The 22,087-nt window shown below is 48.7% G+C and overlaps 1 protein-coding gene across 1 annotated transcript in view; it reads left to right on the top strand.

The window, feature by feature from the left end:
- LOC142249684 (solute carrier family 26 member 6-like) overlaps positions 1-22,087 on the top strand; it is a 31,302-nt gene that overhangs the window by 2,451 nt on the left and 6,764 nt on the right. Inside the window, exons 5-14 of the mRNA XM_075321488.1 lie at positions 1,095-1,259; positions 1,404-1,556; positions 2,796-2,878; positions 3,221-3,368; positions 4,337-4,450; positions 4,709-4,786; positions 6,457-6,552; positions 19,354-19,460; positions 20,924-20,993; positions 21,961-22,053. Coding sequence (XP_075177603.1) covers positions 1,095-1,259; positions 1,404-1,556; positions 2,796-2,878; positions 3,221-3,368; positions 4,337-4,450; positions 4,709-4,786; positions 6,457-6,552; positions 19,354-19,460; positions 20,924-20,993; positions 21,961-22,053 — 1,107 coding nt within the window. The remainder of the gene's footprint in view (positions 1-1,094; positions 1,260-1,403; positions 1,557-2,795; positions 2,879-3,220; positions 3,369-4,336; positions 4,451-4,708; positions 4,787-6,456; positions 6,553-19,353; positions 19,461-20,923; positions 20,994-21,960; positions 22,054-22,087) is intronic.

Below are 22,087 nucleotides of genomic sequence, written 5' to 3'. Positions count from 1 at the left end.
TATCTCAGTAATGAAAAAAATCTGTATTCAAAACATGCAGATTTTAACCATAAATTGAGAGTGAAGCAGATATCTTACAGTGTTTCTTTTCATGTGTACTTTTGATGAAAAAAATTAAATAATAATAATGATTACTCTTTGATTGCAAAGCACCAAAAAGTTTGTAAATACATTACATTACTTATCCTGTACTGATCCCGTGTTACATCCTGTATTATACTCCAGAGCTGCACTCACTATTCTGCTGATGCAGTCACTGTGTACATACATTAGATTACTTATCTTGTACTGATCCTGAGTTGCATCCTGTATTATACTCCAGAGCTGCACTCACTATTCTGCTGATGCAGTCACTGTGTACATACCTTACACTACTGATCCTGAGTCACATTCAGCATTATACTCCACAGCTGCACTCACTATTCTGCTGGTGCAGTCACTGTGTACATACATTACATTACTTATCCTGTACTGATCCTGAGTTACCTCCTGTATTATATTCCAGAGCTGCACTCACCATTCTGCTGCTGCAGTCACTGTGTACATACATTACTTATCCTGTACTGATCACTCTAGAGCTGCACTCACTATTCTGCTGGTGGAGTCACTGTGTACATACATTACATTACTTATCCTGTACTGATCCTGAGTTACATCCTGTATTATATTCCAGAGCTGCACTCACTATTCTGCAGGTGCAGTCACTGTGTACATACATTACATTACTTATACTGTACTGATCCTGAGTTACATCCTATATTATTCTCCAGAGCTGCACTCACTATTCTGCTGGTGTAGTCACTGTATACATACATTACGTTACTTATCCTGTACTGATCCTGAGTTACATCCTATATTATTCTCCAGAGCTGCACTCACTATTCTGCTGGTGCAGTCACTGTGTACATACATTACATTACTTATCCTGTACTGATCCTGAGTTACATCCTGTATTATCCTCCAGAGCTGCACTCACTATTCTGCTGGAGGAGTCAGTGTACATATATTACATTACTGATCCTGTACATATTTTTTATTTTTATTTTCTCACATCTACAGTATAGTCTCTATTAACCCTTTCCTCTCTTCCATAGATCGCTCTGGGTCTCATTCAGTTTGGGTTTGTGGTCACCTATCTCTCGGACCCACTGATAAGAGGATACACAACGGCGTCGGCTGTGCATGTGCTGGTGTCACAACTAAAATACCTGTTTGGTATTAGAATGAGCCAGAAGACTGCGCCGTTGTCATTAATATATGTAAGTTACATTGCGGAGAATAATTCTGTCCGTTTTTTTACAAATACTTTTGAGACGACCTCTCGATTTCATTATTTGACTTCAATGAAGACGACCATGACATTGAATCTTACTGATTTTTCTCTTTTCTTCCCTTGTGTCTAGACCATTGTTAAGATCTTCTCGAGAATCACAGAAACGCACATCGGCTCATTGGTCACCAGTATCATCGCCATATTCCTCCTATTGATCCTGAAATTTCTAAATGAGAAGTTTATTTCCAGACTTTTAGTTCCGGTTCCGATAGAACTGATCATGGTAAATTTCATATATTAAACTCCTGTTCTCTAGATTTTTATTTATTCATGTATATGGTTTTTGAGAAAGCTGGGTGACAAGGAATATGACATTACCACTCACCCTGACACTGACACCCAGCTTTCCCAGATTCTATAGAGTGAAACATGACTGCTTTCTTCCCGAAACAGCACCACACCTGTTTAATGGCTGTGTCCAGTATTGCCGTTCAGATCTATTGAAATAAACAGCTCTTGGTTGCAATACCTGACACAACCTGTGGACAGGTGTGGCACTGTTTCAGGAAGAAAGAAGTCATATTTTTCTAATCCTATCGATGGGATAGGTGGTAACATTCCGCTTACTATGGGCTCTGACCCAAAAATGTCTGCCACTGTGTACAGACTACCAATGACCTTGAATCCTTGGATCTTCCTATATAATCTAAAGCCAATGCTATACTGGCACTATCAGGCTGATTCTACACATACCTGTAGTGGTCAGCTCGGATGTATAGGTTTTGAAACACAAGAGATCAAAGTTTGTAAAATCATCAGCTTGTTGAGTGACAGCTGAGGATCAGATAATATCTAGGGGGGGGGTGGTATTCATAGTATCCCCTCCCCCTGTTACTTACGCTAATTCTATTATAGAATCTATTTAGTTTGTGACTAACAGGACCTGTGCTGATGTCATACCCATGTGACCAGAAGGGGCGGGGCCTCAACCAACATAGCTGATACCAGGAAGCAACATTTTTCTGTTGACTGAGGCCCCGCCCCTTCTGGTCACATGGTATGACATCATGAGAGGTTCTGTTAGTCAGAAACTAAAGAGATTCTATAATAGAATTAGCGTAAGTAATAGGGGAGGGGACAACTATGAATACCCCCCAGATATTATCTGATCCTCAGCTGATGTCACTCAACAAGCTGATGATTTTATAAACTTTACTTTCTTGTGTTTCAAAACCTAAACATCCGAGCTGACAACAAAAGGTATGTATAGAATCAGCCTGATAGTGCCAGTATAGCACTGGCTTTAGGTTATATACGAAAATCCTGGTGATCGGTTCCCTTTAAGTAGCGCACCACCCCCTGTCAACCAGGAAGCAGAGAGGTAAAGGAGAAGTGTGCTCCTGAAGACAGAAAATTAAAACACCCCTTTAGCTTAACATTTAAAAAGAAAATAAACAATTTAAAAAAAAATCTGTGTAAAATTGCACACATCCTCTTAACTAGTAAATTTTACTATTTTCAGCTAATTGTCTCTACTGGAGTGTCATATGCTGTTGGACTAGATAGAAAATTTGGTATTGAGAGTGTTGGGCACATCCCTGTGGGGTGAGTAATAGAAATATCATCATTAATCATGGTTCAAATAAAATATATAAATATATATTAAAAAGCCCATTAATTTCTGTTACCACTAGGGGGAGCTCACTGTACAAGAATGTATACAGCTGCTATTAAGCTTACAAGCTCCCTCTAGTGGTGGCTTCAGATAAATAGAATTGTATCCTTTACCTGTGTATGCCAGAGAAAAAGTAAGTTCATTATATTTTGTAATAAATTTAGTGCAGAATTTTGGGCTGTAACAGATGGAATAATATTACTGTTCAGAAATTGTTTATTGGTGATCGCTTGAAATAATCAGCGCTGAATCATATTATCTTTTTTTTTTAGATTAAAGACCCCGATGTTACCTGATTTCAGTTTGTTTGGGGATATTGTTGGAAATGCCTTCACAATTGCGGTGGTGGGCTACGCCATTACTATTTCATTGGGGAAAGTGTTCGCCTCCAAGCATGGTTACAAAGTGGACAGTAACCAGGTGAGCCAATATTACCAATTCTAACACACCGTAGAAGTTGATGGGGGCTATAGATGGCAATAGGGGGTGAATAATTATGTGGGGATGAAGCTACTGGAAAGGGGAGAATCCTCTGCTCCCATATATTTATTAGAACAGAAGACAAACCCGGTGGGAGTTGGTTATACGTAGATGAAATGTTAAGTCACTAAACATAGATTTGGGGACATATTTTGGAAGATGATATGGGTGGAATCAGGGGCGCATATAGAAAATCTGGACCCCAAAACAAAAGTCTAAAACACTTAGATGTAGTGGTGACTGTTCTTCACAGTATCTAAGGGGTTTAAAGGGAATCTGTCACCAGGTTTTTGCCACCTAATCTGAGAGCAGCATAACGTAGGGGTAGAGATCCTGATTCCAGTGATGTGTCGCTTACTGGGTTGCTTAGTGTACTTTTGATAAAATCACGGTTTAATCAGCAGATTTTCAGTAGAGGACTACTTGGCGTGCAGCAGGTAGTCCAGCATATTCATGAGCTTTGTATAACTGCTGGATCTGCAGCAGAGAGAACATTGATTTTATCAAAATGACAGCAAATAGCTCAGTAAGTGAAACATCATTGGAATCAGGGTCTCTGTCTCTACATTATACTGCTCTTAGATGGGAAGCAAAAACCTGGCAAAAGAGCATATGCTTGGTGCGGAGCTTGCTCAGCACTTGAGCTCGCTCTATGCAACTCCTCTCAATCTCCGTCATACATGGTAGATATTGGTGGAAGTAGGCCAAGGACAGGCGTGGTACATATTAGGCTCTGAACCATTTAGGGGCCACCCCTTGTATAAAAATTAATGCAAACTTTGCCCCTTCTGAGAGCCATTCTACAAAGATTGGTGCTTCACAGGTCAAATTTTGGGGTGACCACAAATAATATAACATGATATGGATCCTGGTTTGTCCCCAAGACATCCCTGTGGTTTGTTTTACAGGAACTCATCGCCATTGGCTTCAGTAACTTCGTTGGAAGCTTCTTCCAGTGTTTCGCCATTAGCGCCTCTGTGTCCAGGTCTCTGGTTCAGGAAAGTACTGGAGGAAACACTCAGGTGAGTGATCTGGTTATATCTGGGTGATGACAACCAATATGGCCGCCGCCAGACATTATACTCTACACCTGATATAAAAGTAAAACTGATTCCTTTTTTCCCCAGAAATAGCATTCATGGTTGTGTCTGGTGAATGGGGCTCAGCTGCACTACCAAACTCAACCTGTGAACTGGGGTGGCGCTGTCTTTGAAGAAACCAGCCATGTTTTCTAAGCCTATGCAGCTTAATTACATGTCTTTTGCATCTTCTATGTCTAGGTGGCCAGTGCTGTAGCATCTTTCGTCGTCTTCATCATCATATTGCGAGCTGGGGAGCTTTTCCAGGACTTACCAAAGGTAAATGCTCAACCAGCTCATATCCGTGTTCAAGGAGCATAATGGAAATGTGTGGCTAATGAAGAGACCTTATAACTATTTGTATTGGGCCATGTGCACACATTGAGTATTAACAAGCAATACGTAGAAATGGTTTTGCAACAACCGCGCAATACCTTTACACCGGGAAGGGGTAGGTCAGTTCCAGGTCATCCGTTTAGAGGAAATGGTCATGGGTGCACGTGGTCAGAGTAGAAGAAAGTCCAAATCCAATCCAAAAAGAGAGAAATCCACGACACAATCTATCCAATATTCCAAAGTGCTTTATTTTATTCAAATGGTGCAGGTAAAAATAGTGGGGAAAGAGCCGGGTGCAGGCCCCCAATGGACGACGGCCGTTTCGCACCTCCTTGTGCTTCAACGGGTCCAATGCAGTGGTCAGATGCAGTGCAGTGGTCACATTGAGTATTTGGTGAGTTTTTTAACGCTCAGTATGTGTAAACTAAAACCAGGAAAGATATATTAGAAACACGTGCACCACTTCTGCATTTTTTTTATCCACTCCAGGTTTTGGCTGACAAATACTTAGGTTTTTACCAAATACTCAACATGTGCACGTGGCCTTAAAGGGCCGATCACAAAGATTTTTGTATATAACCTAAAGCCAGTGCTATACTGGCACTATCAGGCTGATTCTATACATACTTGTAGTGGTCAGCTCAGATGTTTAGGTTTTGAAATCCAAGAAAGTAAAGTTTATAAAATTATCAGCTTCTTGAGTGACAGCAGCTGAGGATCAGATAATATCTGGGGGGTATTCATACCTATCCCCTCCCCCTGTTAGAATTAGCATAAGTATTATACAATTGATTCACTTTTTCATTTGCAGGACCTGTGTGAGGTCATACCCATGTGACCAGAAGGGGCGGGGCCTCAGCCAACAGAAAATGTTGCTTCCTGGTATCAGCTTTGTTGGCTGAGGCCCCGCCCCTTCTGGTCACATGGGTATGGCCTCACACAACTCCTGCTAGTGATAAAGTAAATCGATTGTATAATACTTATGCTAATTCTAACAGGGGGAGGAGATAACTATAAATACCCCCAGATATTATCTGATCCTCAGCTGCTGTCACTCAAGAAACTGATGATTTTATAAACTTTACTTTCTTGGATTTCAAAACCTAAACATCCGAGCTGACCACTACAGGTATGTATAGAATCAGCCAGATAGTACCACTATAGCACTAGCTTTAGGTTATATATGAAAATCCTGGTGATTGGTTCCCTTTAAAGGGACTGCTCCACTTTGGACACACTTGCCTAAAAAATGCTAGAAAATTCCACATTGATTACCTAATTGAATTTGATCTTAAATATACCCTATAGCTATGGGGTTGTACTAGTAAATCAGTCCAGGGTGGTGCAGTTGCTCAAATCTGTTAGTAACATAGGGTTGGGCAAATGTTTAAATAGCAATTTCCATTTTTGTGTGATCATATATATAGATTGTGGGGTTTTCAACCCCTACGCGTGTTTCATGTGGCCTTCCTTGTTATGTAACAAATTTTATTTTTTTGATTGTCCTTGGGTACCAAAGGTGTTTTCCCAATCACTTATGACTAAGGTGAAAAGAAAATGGCTCAATGACTCAATTACCAATCGCCTAATATCAAGTTTTCTCTTTATTTTAGGCCATTTTAGCTTCAATCATAATTGTCAATTTGAAAGGGATGTTTAAACAATTCTCAGATGTTGGAGTCTTATGGAAAAGCAACCGAGTTGACATGGTGAGTGCCGAGTGTCCAGGGATCACCAATCTTCACCCCACTCGTGTGCACCATGAAAGTTCCTAAATACTATTACTACTACTGAAAATTGGAATCAAAACTTTTTTTACTCGTAATAGAAAACTGTGGCTACTTTCTTCCAAAAAAACAGCGCCACATCTTTCCACAGGTTGTATCTTGTATTGCAGCTTAGCAATATTCACTTTAATGGAGCTTAACTGCAATATAACCTGAAAAGAAGGCAGCCATGATTTCTAACTCTGGACAACCATGATGATGATCCTATAGTGTAGAAAACTGCAGGGTAACTACAAGTCCCAGAATGCCCTGAAGCTCTGCAGCCACGGGTTGTATACTAATGGTATAATTAACTTTTCTTCGTCGCTCCATTGGGAGACCCAGACGATTGGGGTGTATAGCACTGCCTCCGGAGGCCACACAAAGCATTACACTAAAAAGTGTAAGGCCCCTCCCCTTCTGGGTATACACCCCCCGTGGGATCACGGGCTGCTCAGTTTTCAAGCTTTGTGCGAAGGAGGTCAGACATCCACGCATAGCTCCACTGTTTTTAGTCAGCAGCAGCTGCTGACTATGTCGGTTGGAAGAAAAGTGGGCCCATATGGGGCCCCCAGCATGCTCCCTTCTCACCCCACTTTTGTCGGGTGTTTGTTAAGGTTGAGGTACCCATTGCGGGTACGGAGGCTGGAGCCCACATGCTGTTTTCCTTCCCCATCCCCCTGAGGGCTCTGAGGGAAGTGGGATCTTACCGGTCTCCAGGCACTGAGACCGGGCTCCATCCACAGACCCAGAGAACCTGCTGGATATGGAGCTGAGTATCGTCAGGGACAGGGCCCTGCTACATTAAGGTACTCTGTGTCCCCGGGCGAGCGCGCACACACACACCAACATTGCTGGGAGTGTTTGTGCGCCGGGGGCAACAGCGCGGAGCGCTCGTGCTATTATTCACTGCAGCTTTGCTGAGTGAATTTATGTGTTGGGAACTGCCGCGCCGGCCGCTGCTGAGTGTTTTTTACACTGTGGCGCGGCTGGGACTTGTGGTGCGCCGGGGACTTCCGCGCTGGCCGTGCACAAGGACGGCCGCGCTTATTACTCGAGTCCCCGGCTTTGCGGCCTAGTTTTCGTTTCGTTCCCGCCCCCAGCCCTGCCAGTCAGGGGAGAGGCGGGACGCTGTACAGACAGTCAGCGCCGAGGGCTGGAGTCTGCTTTGCATTCTCCAGCCCCCTCACTGGACACAGTGGGAAGCCAGTTTCCCGCTCTTGTCTGGGGCACGCCCACGGCCCGCCCCTCTTCACAGGACGCCGGCAGCCATTCCTGCACGCAGTCCGAGCTGGGGAACGGAGACAAGCTCTGGGCAACCAGTCACAGGGCTCTGGCGACCACACACCCGCGTTATAGGCGGGCGGTAAGCAGCACCTGAAGTGCTGACCCCACTAAATACCGAAGTGTCCATTTGTATTTTATGCCTGTATGCTATACACTGCACTGTAGGTCGCTATTTTTGGCTATATGCCCTCCTAGATGGCGAGATAACAGCAGCAAAAAAGGAAGGGTGCTAAGGCACAGGCTTTCTAGGCTGCTTGTACTGCATGTGCTGTAGTGTTCATTTGTACTTATGCTTGTATGCTATACATTGCACTGTACGGTCGCTATTCTTGGCTATATACTATCCTAGATGGCTGGACAACAGCAGCAAAAAAACAAGGGTGCCAAGGCACAGGCTTTCTATGCTGCTTGTATTGCATGTGCTGAAGTGTTCATTTGTACTTATGCTTGTATGCTATACATTGCACTGTACGGTCGCTATTCTTGGCTATAGTCTCCTAGATGGCTAGAATACAGCAGCAAAAATGCAACACAGGCGTTCTATGCTGTTTTTACTGCACGTGATACTGTTCCACCGGCAGGTTACACTGACCCCCATTGTGGGCAATGCTACCCTGTAGCACTGGGTCAGCCGGGGTCTCTACTAGAGGTGGCCAAAGGAACCACCTGTGAACCCTGTCCAGGGACAGGGACGGAGTTGCAGTTTCGGCTGATAGATTGTCCTGGGATAGAGACTTTGCAGTCCAGACAGGCCATGGGCAATCTTGATTAATGCTCCCGGGCCACCCTCATTTGGAACATAATCAGTGCTCCGGGGGGGGTCTCAGGCATTCCAGGGTGAAGGCTCTGACACGGACACAGTCCCAGACAGCCTAAGCTGGCTCGCTGGGTGCGGCACTTGGCTTCATCACTGGAGGGCTCTCTGTATGATGAGGCAGACGTAGCTGATCAGGGTTTTGATCCTGACACCGCTCTCAATCCGGATACACCGGATGGTGACGCCATAGTGAATGATCTTATAGCGTCCATCAATGGCATGTTGGATATCTCTCCCCCAGCTCCTTCAGTGGAGGAGTCAGCTTCACAGCAGGAGAAATCCTTTTTCAGTATCTCATGCGTATATTGAGTACTTTTCTGGCCACGCTGACTTCAGAGAAGCAGTTCAGAAACACCACGCTTACCAGATAAGCGTTTCTCCAAACGTATTAAGGATACACGTTATCCCTTTCCCCCTGACGGGGTCAAGCGCTAGACCCAGGGTCCAAAGGTGGATCCCCCAACCTCCAGGCTTGCGGCTAGATCCATAGTTGCAGTGGAGATGGGACTTCACTTAAAGATGCCATTGACAGACAGATGGCCCTCTCGTTGAAATCTGTCTGTGAAGCTATCAGCGGGTCGGTTGCTCCGGCATTCGCAGCCGTATGGGCACTCTAAGCTTTTCAGCTGGTCTTGCGCAGCTGGTCTTGAGCACATGTACATCTGTGCCGCAGGTGGTGTCCTTAACCTCGCAATGTCTGCATTGCGACTTACCCTATTAATGCTGTCCTGGAGGGACAGTCGAGGTTTCGGTCCTTCCCAGGCTCGGGCAGGTCCCAATTGTCCTCGTCCAAAAGGGCTCAAAAGGCTCAGAGGGGCTCAGATTCCGGTCGGGCTCAATCACGCCCAAGGAAGGCAGCCGGAGGAACCGCTACCGAGGCGGTCTCCTCATGACTTTCAACTCTCTCTCTCCGCATCCGCGGTTGGTGGCAGACTCTCCCGCTTGGCGACATTTAGCTGCCACAGGTCACAGACCGGTGGGTGAGAGACATTGTGTCTCCAGTGTACAGGATGGAGTTCTGTTCTCGTCCTCCGGCTCGATTCTTCAGAACTTTCCCACCCCCCCCCCCCCCGAGAAGGAGTGGTAATCCCTGTTCCTCTTCAGGAACAAGACACGGTTTTTCCTCCAATCTGATTGGGGTGCCAAAAAAGGATGGCTCTTTCCGTTCCGTTCTGGACCTAAAACTGCTCACCAAGCACGTGAAGGCCAGACGGTTCCGGGTGAAACCCTCCGCTCCGTCATTGCCTCAATATCTCAAGGAGATTTCCTAGCATCAATAGACATCAGGATGCTTATCCCCACGTGCCGATTGCTCCAGAGCACCAGCGTTTGCCACGTTTCGTTATTGCAGACGAGTATCTTCAGTTCGTAGCCCTGCCCTTTGGTCTGGCGACAGCCCTACGGGTTTTCACCAAGTTCAAGGCAGCAGTGGGAGCAGTCTGGCACTCTCAGGGTCACTCTGTGATCCTTACTGGGACGATCCACCTGTCAAGGCACCCTCTCAAGAGACATGCCAACACAGCCTGAACGTGGCGCTGGAGACTCTCCAGAGTTTCGGGTGGATCATCAACTTTCAAGGTTAAATCGGGCACCGACCCAATCACGGACATATCGGGGCAGGGAGTTTCACACTCCCTCAGCGATAGTGAAGCTTCCGCTGGACAAGCAGCGTTCACTACAGACGGGGGTGCAGTCTCTCCTTCAAGGTCAGTCACACCCCTTAGGACGCCTCATGCAGAGGCAGTCACTTTCGCGCAGTTTTCATCTGCGTCCACTTCAATAGGACATGCTTTGCCAATGGGTTGGGGAGTCGACGTCCCTAGACAGGAACGTCTCCCTTCTCAGACGGTCAAGGACTCTCTTCAGAGGAGTCCATCCTTCAGATCAATGTTCTGGAAATCTGGGCAGTGTATCTTGCCCTGCAAGCCGTCCAGCAGTGGCTGGAAGGAAAACAGATCCGAATTCAGTCGGACAATTCCACAGCGGTGGCATACATCACCCACCAAGGCGGAACACGCATCGCCAAGCCTACCAGGCGATCCGGCGGATTCTGATGGGGGTGGAAGACAGAGCATCCACCATATCCGCAGTTCACATCCCGGGCGTAGAAAATTGGGAAGCAGACTTCCTCAGTCGCCAGGGCATTGACGCAGGGGAATGGCCTCTGCACCCAGAAGGGTGTCAGGAAAGCTGTAGCCGCTGGGGGATGCCGGACGTCGACCTAATGGCGTCTCGGCACAACAACAAGGTCCCGATTTTCATGGCGCGGTCTCACGAGCAAAGAGCTCTGGCGGCAGGCGCCTTAGTTCAGGATTGGTCGCAGTTACAGCTACCCTATGTGTTTCCACCTCTGGCACTGTTACCCAGAGTGCTACGCAAGCTCCGCTCCGATTGCCGCCGCGCCATCCTCGTCGTCCCAGACTGGCCGAGGAGGTCGTGGTTCCCGGATCTGTGGCGTCTCACGGTCGGCTGACCGTGGGCACTACCAGACCGACCAGACTTACTGTCCCAAGGGCCGTTTTTCCATCGGAATTCTGCGGCCCTGAACCTGACTGTGTGGCCATGGAGTCCTGGATCCTAGCGTCTTCAGGATTATCCCAAGGGGTCGTGGCCACCATGAGACAGGCTAGGAAGTCCACTTCTGCTAAGATCTACCACAGAACGTGGAAGATTTCTTTTTTATCCTGGTGCTCTGCACAAGGAGTTTCCCCCTGGCCATTCGCGTTCCCTGTCTTTCTTTCCTTCCTGCAATCTGGGTTGGAAAAGGGCTTGTCGCTCGGCTCCCTTAAAGGGCACGTCTCGGCACTATCCGTGTTTTTTCAGAAGCGTCTAGCACGACTTTCTCAGGTGCGCACGTTCCTGCAGGGGGTTTGTCATATCGTCCCTCCGTAAAAGCGGCCGTTAGATCCGGGGGATCTAAACAAGGTCCTTGTTGCTCTCCAGAAGCCGCCCTTCGAGCCTCTGAGGGATGTTTCACTTTCTCGACTCTCACAGAAAGTGGCCTTTCTGGTAGCGGTCACGTCTCTTCGGAGAGTGTCTGAACTAGCAGCGCTGTCATCCAAGGCTCCCTTCCTGGTGTTCCACCAGGACAAGGTAGTGCTCCGCCCCATTCAGGAGTTTCTCACTAAGGTGGTACCCTCTTTTCATCTTAATCAGGATATCTCCTTGCCTTCCTTTTATCCGCATCCAGTTCATCGGTATGAAAAGGATTTACATTTGTTAGATCTGGTGAGAGCACTCAGAATCTACATTTCCCGCACGGCGCCCCTACGCCGCTCGGATGCACTCTTTGTCCTTGTCGCTGGTAAGCGCAAAGGGTCGCAGGCTTCCAAAGCCACCCTGGCTCGATGGATCAAAGAACCAATTCTTGAAGCCTACCGTGTTGCTGGGCTTCCGGTTCCATCAGGGCTGAAGGCCCACTCAACCAGAGCCGTGGGTGCGTCCTGGGCATTACGACACCAGGCTACGGCTCAACAGGTGTGCCAGGCAGCTACCTGGTCGAGTCTGCACACTTTCACCAAACATTTTCAGGTGCATACCTATGCTTCGGCGGACGCCAGCCTAGGTAGAAGAGTCCTGCAGGCGGCAGTTGCCTCCCCGTAGGGGAGGGCTGTCTTTGCAGCTCTAACATGAGGTATTTCTTTACCCACCCAGGGACAGCTTTTGGACGTCCCAATCGTCTGGGTCTCCCAATGGAGCGACGAAGAAGAAGGGAATTTTGTTACTTACCGTAAATTCCTTTTCTTCTAGCTCCTATTGGGAGACCCAGCACCCGCCCTGTTGTCCTTCGGGATTTTTTGGTTGTTTTTCGGGTACACATGTTGTTCATGTTGAATGGTTTTCAGTTCTCCGATGTTACTTCGGAGTGAATTTGTTTAAACCAGTTATTGGCTTTCCTCCTTCTTGCTTTAGCACTAAAACTGAGCAGCCCGTGATCCCACGGGGGGTGTATACCCAGAAGGGGAGGGGCCTTACACTTTTTAGTGTAATGCTTTGTGTGGCCTCCGGAGGCAGTGCTATACACCCCAATCGTCTGGGTCTCCCAATAGGAGCTAGAAGAAAAGGAATTTACGGTAAGTAACAAAATTCCCTTCTTTAATATAGTTTGCTTTCATATCCAAACCGCAATTAATATCTGTTTTACCATTAACAAATAGAAGCTGTGGATAAAAATTGGTGGGGATGAGAAAATCAATTCTCACAATCCGGATCAGTGGCCACATCAGTATTCCACGGCCGGTGGGCGGGAGCCCCGTGAACCTACTTGCCGACATCCCTCCTCTTGATTAGCCGGCCTGGCGTGACATTGTTCCTGCATTACACTTCAAAGATGATGTTGCGCCAGGCCGGCTAATCAGAAGCAAAGCTTGGATGCAGGCGGGTATGATGCTATTTGCAGGGCTTCTGTCTGGCAGTCATAAAATTCTGATACATCTACTGTACCTTTTATGTACTCATTTCTAGCGTGGACCTAAAACTTTTTCATGGTGGACGTTTTTGCTACTATTAAATCCAATACAGACAATTCTCTGTGACTCTATATTCTGCTTTCGTACATTGTTTCTTTGTCGCTCCATTGGGAGACCCAGACAATTGGGTGTATAGCTTCTGCCTCTGGAGGCCACACAAAGTATTACACTTTAAAAAGTGTAACCCCTCCCCTCTGCCTATACACCTTCCCGTGGACCACGGCTCCTCAGTTTTATGCTTTGTGTGGAAGGAGGCACACATCCACTCATGAATTCTCAGACTTTTTATGTCGGTTGGAAGAAAAGAGGACCCCCACGGGGTCCCCGGCATGTTCCCTTCTCACCCCACTATGTCGGTGGTGTTGTTAAGGTTGAGGTACCCATTGCGGGTACAGAGGCTGGAGCCACATGCCGTCTCCTTCACCATCCCTTAGCGGCTCTGGGAGAAGTGGGATCCTGAGCGGTCTTCCATTTACTGGGACCGTGCTCCATCCGCAGCCCCTGAGGGAACCTGCCGGACCGGAGCCTCTTCAACCCCAGGGACCGGGCCCTGCAACTTAAAGGTACTCTGTATCCCTGTCGGGGATCGTACAGAGAGCGCACCTTCTTCCCGGGAGCCGCGGTACTTTTAGAACTGAGAAGGCCGGTGGACTTCCGCGCCGACCGTGCCTGCTTGTCGGCCGCGGCCTCAAATTTAGTCCCCGGCTTCACCGGGGCCTAGTCACAAAAATCCCGCCCCCGGGCCTGCCTGTCAGGGGTAAGGGCGGGTTCTCCGGCATGACATCGGAGGTGAGGGCTGGAGCATCCTGCATGTCTTCCTCCCCCCTCACTGACCACTGTGGGGACCCCAGATTCCCGCCCTTGGCTGGCGCCGCCCCCGGCTCCACTCCTCCCCTGAGAGCTCCGGCGGCCATTTTCTGGCATTCTGCCGGTGGATGCTTCTCAGTGAACAGCTCAGCAGCTCCGGGGGATCCAAGGCAGGGAATCTGGAGGACACACTCCGCTCGTTAGCGGTCGGTAAGCCACACCGGTCACCCGGTGCTGGCCCCCCTGGGGTGCCGGTATAGATACAGATATATATGTTTATTCAATAGATATATATATATATCTGTTCGGTCAGTCCGTATACCTTGGTCCCTATATACCCTCAGTTGGTCACTCTCCTAGGAGACAACAGCATGTCGTCCACAAGGAGCAAAGCTACTAAGGCACAGGTTTTTTTCGCAGCCTGTACCTCTTGTGGGGCTATGTTGCCTGCGGGATCCACGTACCCTCACTGTGAGCAGTGTTCAACTCCTGCCACGCTTGCTCAGCCGGAGCCTCGGGCACTGGTGGGCCCCTTGGCTCAGGTAGACCCCCCTGCTCCCCCTGAACATGCAGGGACAGAGTCACAGGGGCTGGCCTCTTTTGCTGAGAAACTCTCTCAGTCCCTTTCTCAATCCATGGCACAGTCTTTGGACAAATGGTCTTCTAGGCTCCTGGAGGCATTGCAATCCAGACCGGTCCCTTCACAGGCCCCGGTTCCTGTTAGCTTGTCTCCTCCAGGCCCCTCTCGGTCCGCGCCGCAGCGCGCTCCTAGGTTGGCCCCTAGGTCTCAGGCGGAGGACTCCTGCCCGGACCGCAGTCCCAGACCGGCAAAGCGGTCTCGCTGGGACTCTTCCCCGTCTTCCTCACGCTGCTCGGAGGACTCTCAGGAAGACGAGGCGGATGTGGGAGCTCAGGGCTCTGACCCTGACTTCGCCCTTAACCTTGATACACCTGAGGGGGATGCCTTAGTAAATGATCTTATCTCATCCATCAACCAGGTGTTGGATCTCTCTCCCCCGCCTCCTCCTGTGGAGGAGTCGGCTTCGCAGCAGGAGAAACACCAGTTTCGGTTCCCCAAACGTACGCGAAATACGTTTTTTGATCACTCTAACTTCAGGGATGCTGTCCAGAAGCCCAGGGCGGTCCCGGACAAGCGCTTTGCTAAAAGGCATACTGACACGCGTTATCCCTTTCCATCTGAAGTTGTTAAGGGCTGGTCTCACTCTCCCAAGGTGGATTCGCCAGTCTCCAAATTGGCTGCTAGATCCGTTGTGTCTGTTGCAGATGGCTCATCCCTGAAGGATGCCACTGACAGACAGATAGAGCTCTTCGTGAAGTCAATCTATGAGGCCACGGGCGCGTCTTTCGCCCCGGCCTTTGCCGCTGTGTGGGCTCTCCAAGCGATCTCGGCTTGTCTGGCTGAGATTAATGCTGTCACATGGAATTCTGCTCCGCATGTTTCGTCTTTGACTTCCCAGGCGTCTGCCTTTTCCTCCTACGCCATGAACGCCGTCCTGGACTCCGCTAGCCGAACGGCTGTAGCATCCGCTAACTCCGTGGCAGTCCGCAGGGCCATGTGGCTGCGCGAATGGAAAGCAAACTCGGCTTCCAAAAGGTTCTTAACTGGTCTGCCTTTTTATGGCGACCGTTTATTTGGCGAACGATTGGATGAGATTATTAAGGAATCCAAGGGAAAGGAATCCTCCTTACCTTAGTCCAGACCTAAGAAGCCTCCGCAACGAAAAATACAATCAAGGTTTCGGTCCTTTCGTCCCTCCGCCAAGCCACAAGCCTCCTCGTCCAACAGGCCGGAGAAAGGCCAGAGGAACTTCTATGCGTGGCGGTCCAAGTCACGCCCCCAAAAGGCCACAGGAGGCACTGCCTCCAAGACGGCCTCCTCATGACTCTCAGCCTCCCCTAGCCGCATCCTCGGTCGGTGGCAGGCTCTCCCGCTTTGGAGACGCCTGGTGGCCACATGTTCAAGACCGATGGGTGAGAGACATTCTGTCTCAGGGTTACAGGATAGAGTTCAGCTCACGTCCTGTGGCTCGTTTCTTCAGAACCTCCCCACCCCCCGCTCAGGCCGATGCACTTTTCCAGGCAGTGGACGCTCTGAATTCAGAAGGTGTTGTGATCCCCGTTCCCCCTCAGGAACGTGGTCGTGGTTTTTACTCCAACTTGTTCGTGGTGCCCAAAAAGGACGGGTCATTCCGTCCCGTTCTGGACCTCAAGCTACTCAACAGACATGTGAGAACCAGACGGTTTCGGATGGAATCTCTCTGCTCAGTCATCGCCTCGTTGTCACAAGGAGACTTCCTGGCATCCATCGACATCAAGGATGCTTATCTCCATGTGCCGATCGCACCCGAACATCAACGTTTCCTGCGTTTCGCCATCGGGGACGAACACCTCCAGTTCGTCGCATTGCCCTTCGGCCTGGCGACAGCCCCACGGGTTTTCACCAAAGTCATGGCATCCGTCGTGGCGGTCCTACACTCTCAGGGCCACTCGGTGATCCCCTACTTGGACGATCTCCTAGTCAGGGCCCCTTCTCGGGTGGCGTGTCAGCAAAGCCTTACCGTCGCTCTGGCGACTCTCCGGCAGTTCGGGTGGATCATCAACTTCCCGAAATCCAAGTTGACACCAACCCAATCACTGACTTACCTTGGGATGGAGTTTCACACACAGCCAGCGTTAGTCAAGCTACCGCGGGACAAGCAACTTTCTCTGCAGGCAGGGGTGCAATCACTTCTTCGGAGTCAATCACACCCCTTAAGGCGCCTCATGCACTTCCTGGGGAAGATGGTGGCAGCTATGGAGGCAGTGCCGTTTGCACAATTTCATCTACGGCCACTCCAATGGGATATTCTCCGCAAATGGGACAAGAGTGCGGCTTCCCTCGACAAGAACGTCTCTCTTTCCCTCGCGACCAAAACATCACTTCAGTGGTGGCTCCTACCCACATCTCTGTCGGGAGGAAGATCATTCCTACCCCCAACCTGGGCGGTGGTCACCACAGACGCGAGCCTGTCAGGTTGGGGAGCGGTTTTTCTCCACCACAGGGCTCAAGGAACCTGGACTCCGATAGAATCGTCCCTTCAGATCAATATTCTGGAGATAAGGGCAGTATATCTAGCCCTATTGGCTTTCCATCGGTGGCTGGAGGGCAGGCAGATCCGAATCCAGTCGGACAACGCCACTGCCGTCGCCTACATCAATCACCAAGGCGGCACTCGTAGTCGTCTGGCCTTCCAGGAAGTCCGGCGGATTCTGCAGTGGGTGGAAGACACAGGCTCCACCATCTCTGCAGTTCACATCCCGGGCGTAGAAAACTGGGAAGCAGATTTTCTCAGTCGTCAGGGCATGGACGCGGGGGAATGGTCTCTTCACCCAGACATGTTTCGAGAGATCTGTCGCCGCTGGGGAACACCGGACGTCGATCTCATGGCGTCACGGCACAACAACAAGGTCCCGGCCTTCATGGCACGGTCTCAGGATCACAGAGCTCTGGCGGCGGACGCGTTAGTGCAGGATTGGTCGCAGTTTCGACTGCCGTATGTGTTTCCCCCTCTGGCAATGCTGCCCAGAGTACTACGCAAGATCAGGTCCGACTGCCGTCGCGCCATTCTCGTCGCTCCAGACTGGGCGAGGCGGTCGTGGTATCCGGATCTGTGGCATCTCACGGTGGGTCAACCGTGGGCACTTCCAGACCGCCCAGACTTGCTGTCACAAGGTCCGTTTTTCCATCTGAATTCTGTGGCCCTCAACCTGACTGTGTGGCCATTGAGTCCTGGCTCCTAGCGTCTTCAGGGTTATCTCAGGATGTCATTGCCACCATGAGACAGGCCAGGAAGCCAACGTCCGCCAAGATCTATTATAGGTCTTGGCGAATCTTCCTGTCCTGGTGCACTGCTAACGGTTTTTCTCCATGGCCGTTTGCCTTACCCACATTCCTTTCGTTCCTTCAATCTGGAGTGGACAAGGGTTTGTCCCTCGGCTCTATCAAGGGCCAAGTTTCAGCGCTCTCCGTGTTTTTTCAAAAGCGTCTAGCCAGGCTTCCGCAGGTCCGCACGTTCCTGCAGGGGGTCTGCCACATAGTTCCACCTTACAAACGTCCGTTGGAACCTTGGGACCTTAACAGGGTCCTGACGGCTATTCAAAAGCCGCCTTTTGAGCCTCTGCGGGATGTCTCTCTCTCCCGTCTTTCGCAGAAGGTGGCCTTCCTAGTGGCAGTCACGTCTCTTCGGAGAGTGTCTGAGCTTGCAGCGTTGTCATGCAAAGCCCCTTTCCTGGTTTTTCACCAGGATAAGGTGGTTCTCCGTCCGGTCCCGGAATTTCTCCCTAAGGTGGTATCCCCTTTTCATCTAAATCAGGATATCTCCTTGCCTTTCTTTTGCTCTAATCCAATTCGCCAGTATGAAAAGGATTTGCACTCTTTGGATCTAGTGAGAGCACTCCGGTTCTACGTGTCTCGCACGGTGCCCCTGCGCCGTTCAGATGCGCTCTTTGTCCTTGTCGCTGGCCAGCGTAAGGGCTCTCAGGCCTCCAAGTCATCCTTGGCTCGGTGGATCAAGGAACCGATTCTCGAGGCCTACCGTTCTTCTGGGCTTCCACTTCCTTCAGGGTTGAAAGCCCATTCTACCAGAGCTGTAGGTGCGTCCTGGGCTTTGCGGCACCGGGCGACGGCTCAGCAGGTGTGTCAGGCAGCTACGTGGTCTAGTCTGCACACTTTCACGAAACACTATCAGGTGCATACCTATGCTTCGGCAGACGCCAGTCTAGGTAGGAGAGTCCTTCAGGCGGCGGTTGCCCACCTGTAAGAGGGGGCCGTTTTTTCGGCTCTTTCGAGTGAGGTATTCTTTTACCCACCCAGGGACTGCTCTTGGACGTCCCAATTGTCTGGGTCTCCCAATGGAGCGACAAAGAAAAAGGGAATTTTGTTTGCTTACCGTAAATTCCTTTTCTTCTAGCTCCTATTGGGAGACCCAGCACCCGCCCCTGTTCCCTTCGGGCTGTTGTTCTTTTGTGTACACATGTTGTTGATGTTGAATTGTTCTTTTGGTTCATGGTCTTCAGTTCTCCGAACATCCTTCGGATTGAATTTACCCTAGACCAAGTTATAAGTTTTCTCCTTCCTGCTTTTGCACCAAAACTGAGGAGCCCGTGATGCACGGGAGGGTGTATAGGCAGAGGGGAGGGGTTACACTTTTTAAAGTGTAATACTTTGTGTGGCCTCCGGAGGCAGAAGCTAAACACCCAATTGTCTGGGTCTCCCAATAGGAGCTAGAAGAAAAGGAATTTACGGTAAGCAAACAAAATTCCCTTTTTTATGTTCATTCACTTACGGATTTTTTTTCTATCTAGGTGACCTGGTTGGTGACATTTGCTGCCACAATCCTGTTTAATATGGACATTGGTCTGGCCATCTCTGTTGCATTTTCCTTGCTGACTGTTATTTTCCGGACGCAGCTGTGAGTAGTATATAATAATAAAGCTCAGTACACATGGTGCTTGTGGGCTTGCCCGACGACTATCATAACAACTACCAGCAGCCACCACTGGGGGCCGCTCCTCGGTGCATGCAGTCATATAGCTTCCATTCATCCCTATCCCAGCTGTATAAATGAAATGTAGAAAGCACCCACTAGTGATGGCTGTATAAATCTGTATGTAGTGAGCGCCTCCTAGTGGTGGTTGTATATATCTGCAAGTACTGATCTCCCCCTAGTGGTGGCTGTATAAATCTGTATGTAGTGAGCTCCTCCTAGTAGTGGATGTATAAATCTGTATGTAGAGAGCTCCCCCTAGTGGTGGCTATATATATATATATATATATATATATATATCTGCATGTACTGAGCTCCTCCTAGCAGTGGATGTATAAATCTGTATGTAGTGAGCTCCCCCTAGTGGTGGCTGTATGCATCTGTATGTAGTGAGCTCCTACTAGTGATGTCGGAATAAATCCATATGAAGTGAGCTCTTCTTAGTGGTGGCTGTATATATCTGTATGTAGTGAGCTCCCTCTACTGTTGGTTGCATATATCTGTATTTAGTGAGCTTTTACTAGTGGTGGCTGTATAAATCTGTATGTAGTGAGCTCCTCCTAGTGGTAGCTGTATAAATCTGCATGTAGTGAGCTCCTCCTAGGGGTAGCTGTATAAATCTGTATGTAGTGAGCTCCTCCTAGTGGTGGCTGTATAAATCTGTATGTAGTGAGCTCCCACTAGTGTTGGCTGTATAAATATGTATGTAGTGAGCTCCTCCTAGTGGTGGCTGTATAAATCATATACAGTGAACACCCCCTAGTGGTAGCTGTATAAATCTGTATGTAGTGAGCTCCCCTAGTGATGTCGGTATAAATCCATCTAAAGTGTTCTCCTCTTTGTGGTGGCTACATGTATCTCTTTGTAGTGAGCTCCCTATCTGTTGGCTGCATATAACTGTATGTAGTGGGTTCTCCCTAGTGGTAACAGTATAAATATGTATGTCGTTAGCTACTCCTTAGTGGTGGCTGTATAAATCATATACAGTGAGCTCCCCCTAGTGGTGGCTGCATATATCTATATGTAGTGAGCACCCCCTAGTGGTGGCTGATAAATCATATGTAGTGAGCTCCCTCTAGTGGTGGCTGCATATAGCTATATGTAGTGAGCTCCCCCTAGTGGTGGCTGTATAAATCTGTATGTAGTGAGCTCCCCCTAGTGGTGGCTGCATATATCCATATGACGTGAGCTTCCTGTAGTGCTATAGGCAGAAAGAATTATAACATCAGAAAACAGAGCTCTCACTATAAAGATATATAATAAAATGAATTAAGTAAATGGTGGACATTAACTTTGAGTGAAGCGCTAAGTACGGACCATTTGAAGTTTTGCTATTTGGTTGGTCTGTTATTGATCTCTCATCAGACATAAAATCTTTGCCATTTCAGATCCAATTACTCCATCTTGGGCCAAGTATATGAAACAAGTGTTTACAGAGACGTGTCAAAATGTCATCAGGTAATAGCAACTTATAAAAGACAAACAATAATCTGTGCTGTAACATCTGATGCAATGTGGAAACCATCAGTAAGCAGGAAAGCAAAGGATGATGAATCTTAAAATTACATCCTTTTGCTTTTACTTATTGTTTGAGTATATATACATTCAGTGGTTTCAGAACATCCAGCCGTGTGATTAACTTATGAATTTTGGGTTTATGCATATTGAATTCTTGAATGCCAGGCTGCAGTGGGTTCTTATCTAGTCTTTCTTCAGGAGCGCAACTCTCCCCTGCCTCTCGATATCCCTGCTTGCTGGGAGGGGTAGTGTGCTACTGAGGAGTCACAGTTCACATCAGTGGCATGGTCGGATACTGTTCACTCGCCGACGCTGCCATCAGATGCAGCTTTTCCTCTACAGCACTGAAGCTGGCATGATCCAGAGATCTGGTGGGCATTTGAGCGCCACTTATGAGCGCTGGAGTTCTGCTTTAAATGTAAGTCCCCTAGCCCATCTGATACTTACCTGCCGCCATCTTCACATTTTCCCAGCGCCGCTCCGGTCGATCTCTGGCAATTTGTGACCTTCCAGCAGCTCAAGTGTATTATGGGGCACTGGGGGTCACAACTGAATACCAGTCTATGAGAGCCTTGTTACGGCTCTCATAGACTTTGATTGAGAGCTTGTGACGTAATTTCTGACTTCCAGACAATCAGAAGTTCCGGGCAAAAGATGGCGCTGCAGGACCGGAGTGGCGCTGGCAAAGTACGAAAATGATGGCAGGCGTGTATAATACAGGCAGTAGAGGACTTGGGTTTAAAGCACCACTCCAGCGCTGAAAAAAACCCCAAAATGCTGGGGTGGTGCTTTGCAGCAAAGGGAGATTACAGCCACTAGTAATCAGGCAGGGGTCTTCATTTTATATACTGTAGATATAGTACAGTCACCTGTACATAGTTATTATTTATACATTTCCATATTCCAGGCCAAGGAGATTCCAAGGATAAAAATCTTCCACTCCTCCTCCACAGTCTATTATGCCAACGCAGACCAGTATCTCGAGGCGCTCTGCCGGAAGGTAAGAGGGAAATTTTGGGGAATTTCCAGTTTTA

The sequence above is a fragment of the Anomaloglossus baeobatrachus genome, chromosome 8 (assembly GCF_048569485.1).
Source record: "Anomaloglossus baeobatrachus isolate aAnoBae1 chromosome 8, aAnoBae1.hap1, whole genome shotgun sequence".
Taxonomy (NCBI): Eukaryota; Metazoa; Chordata; class Amphibia; order Anura; family Aromobatidae; genus Anomaloglossus; species Anomaloglossus baeobatrachus.
This window is presented reverse-complemented; position numbering and strand designations above follow the sequence as displayed.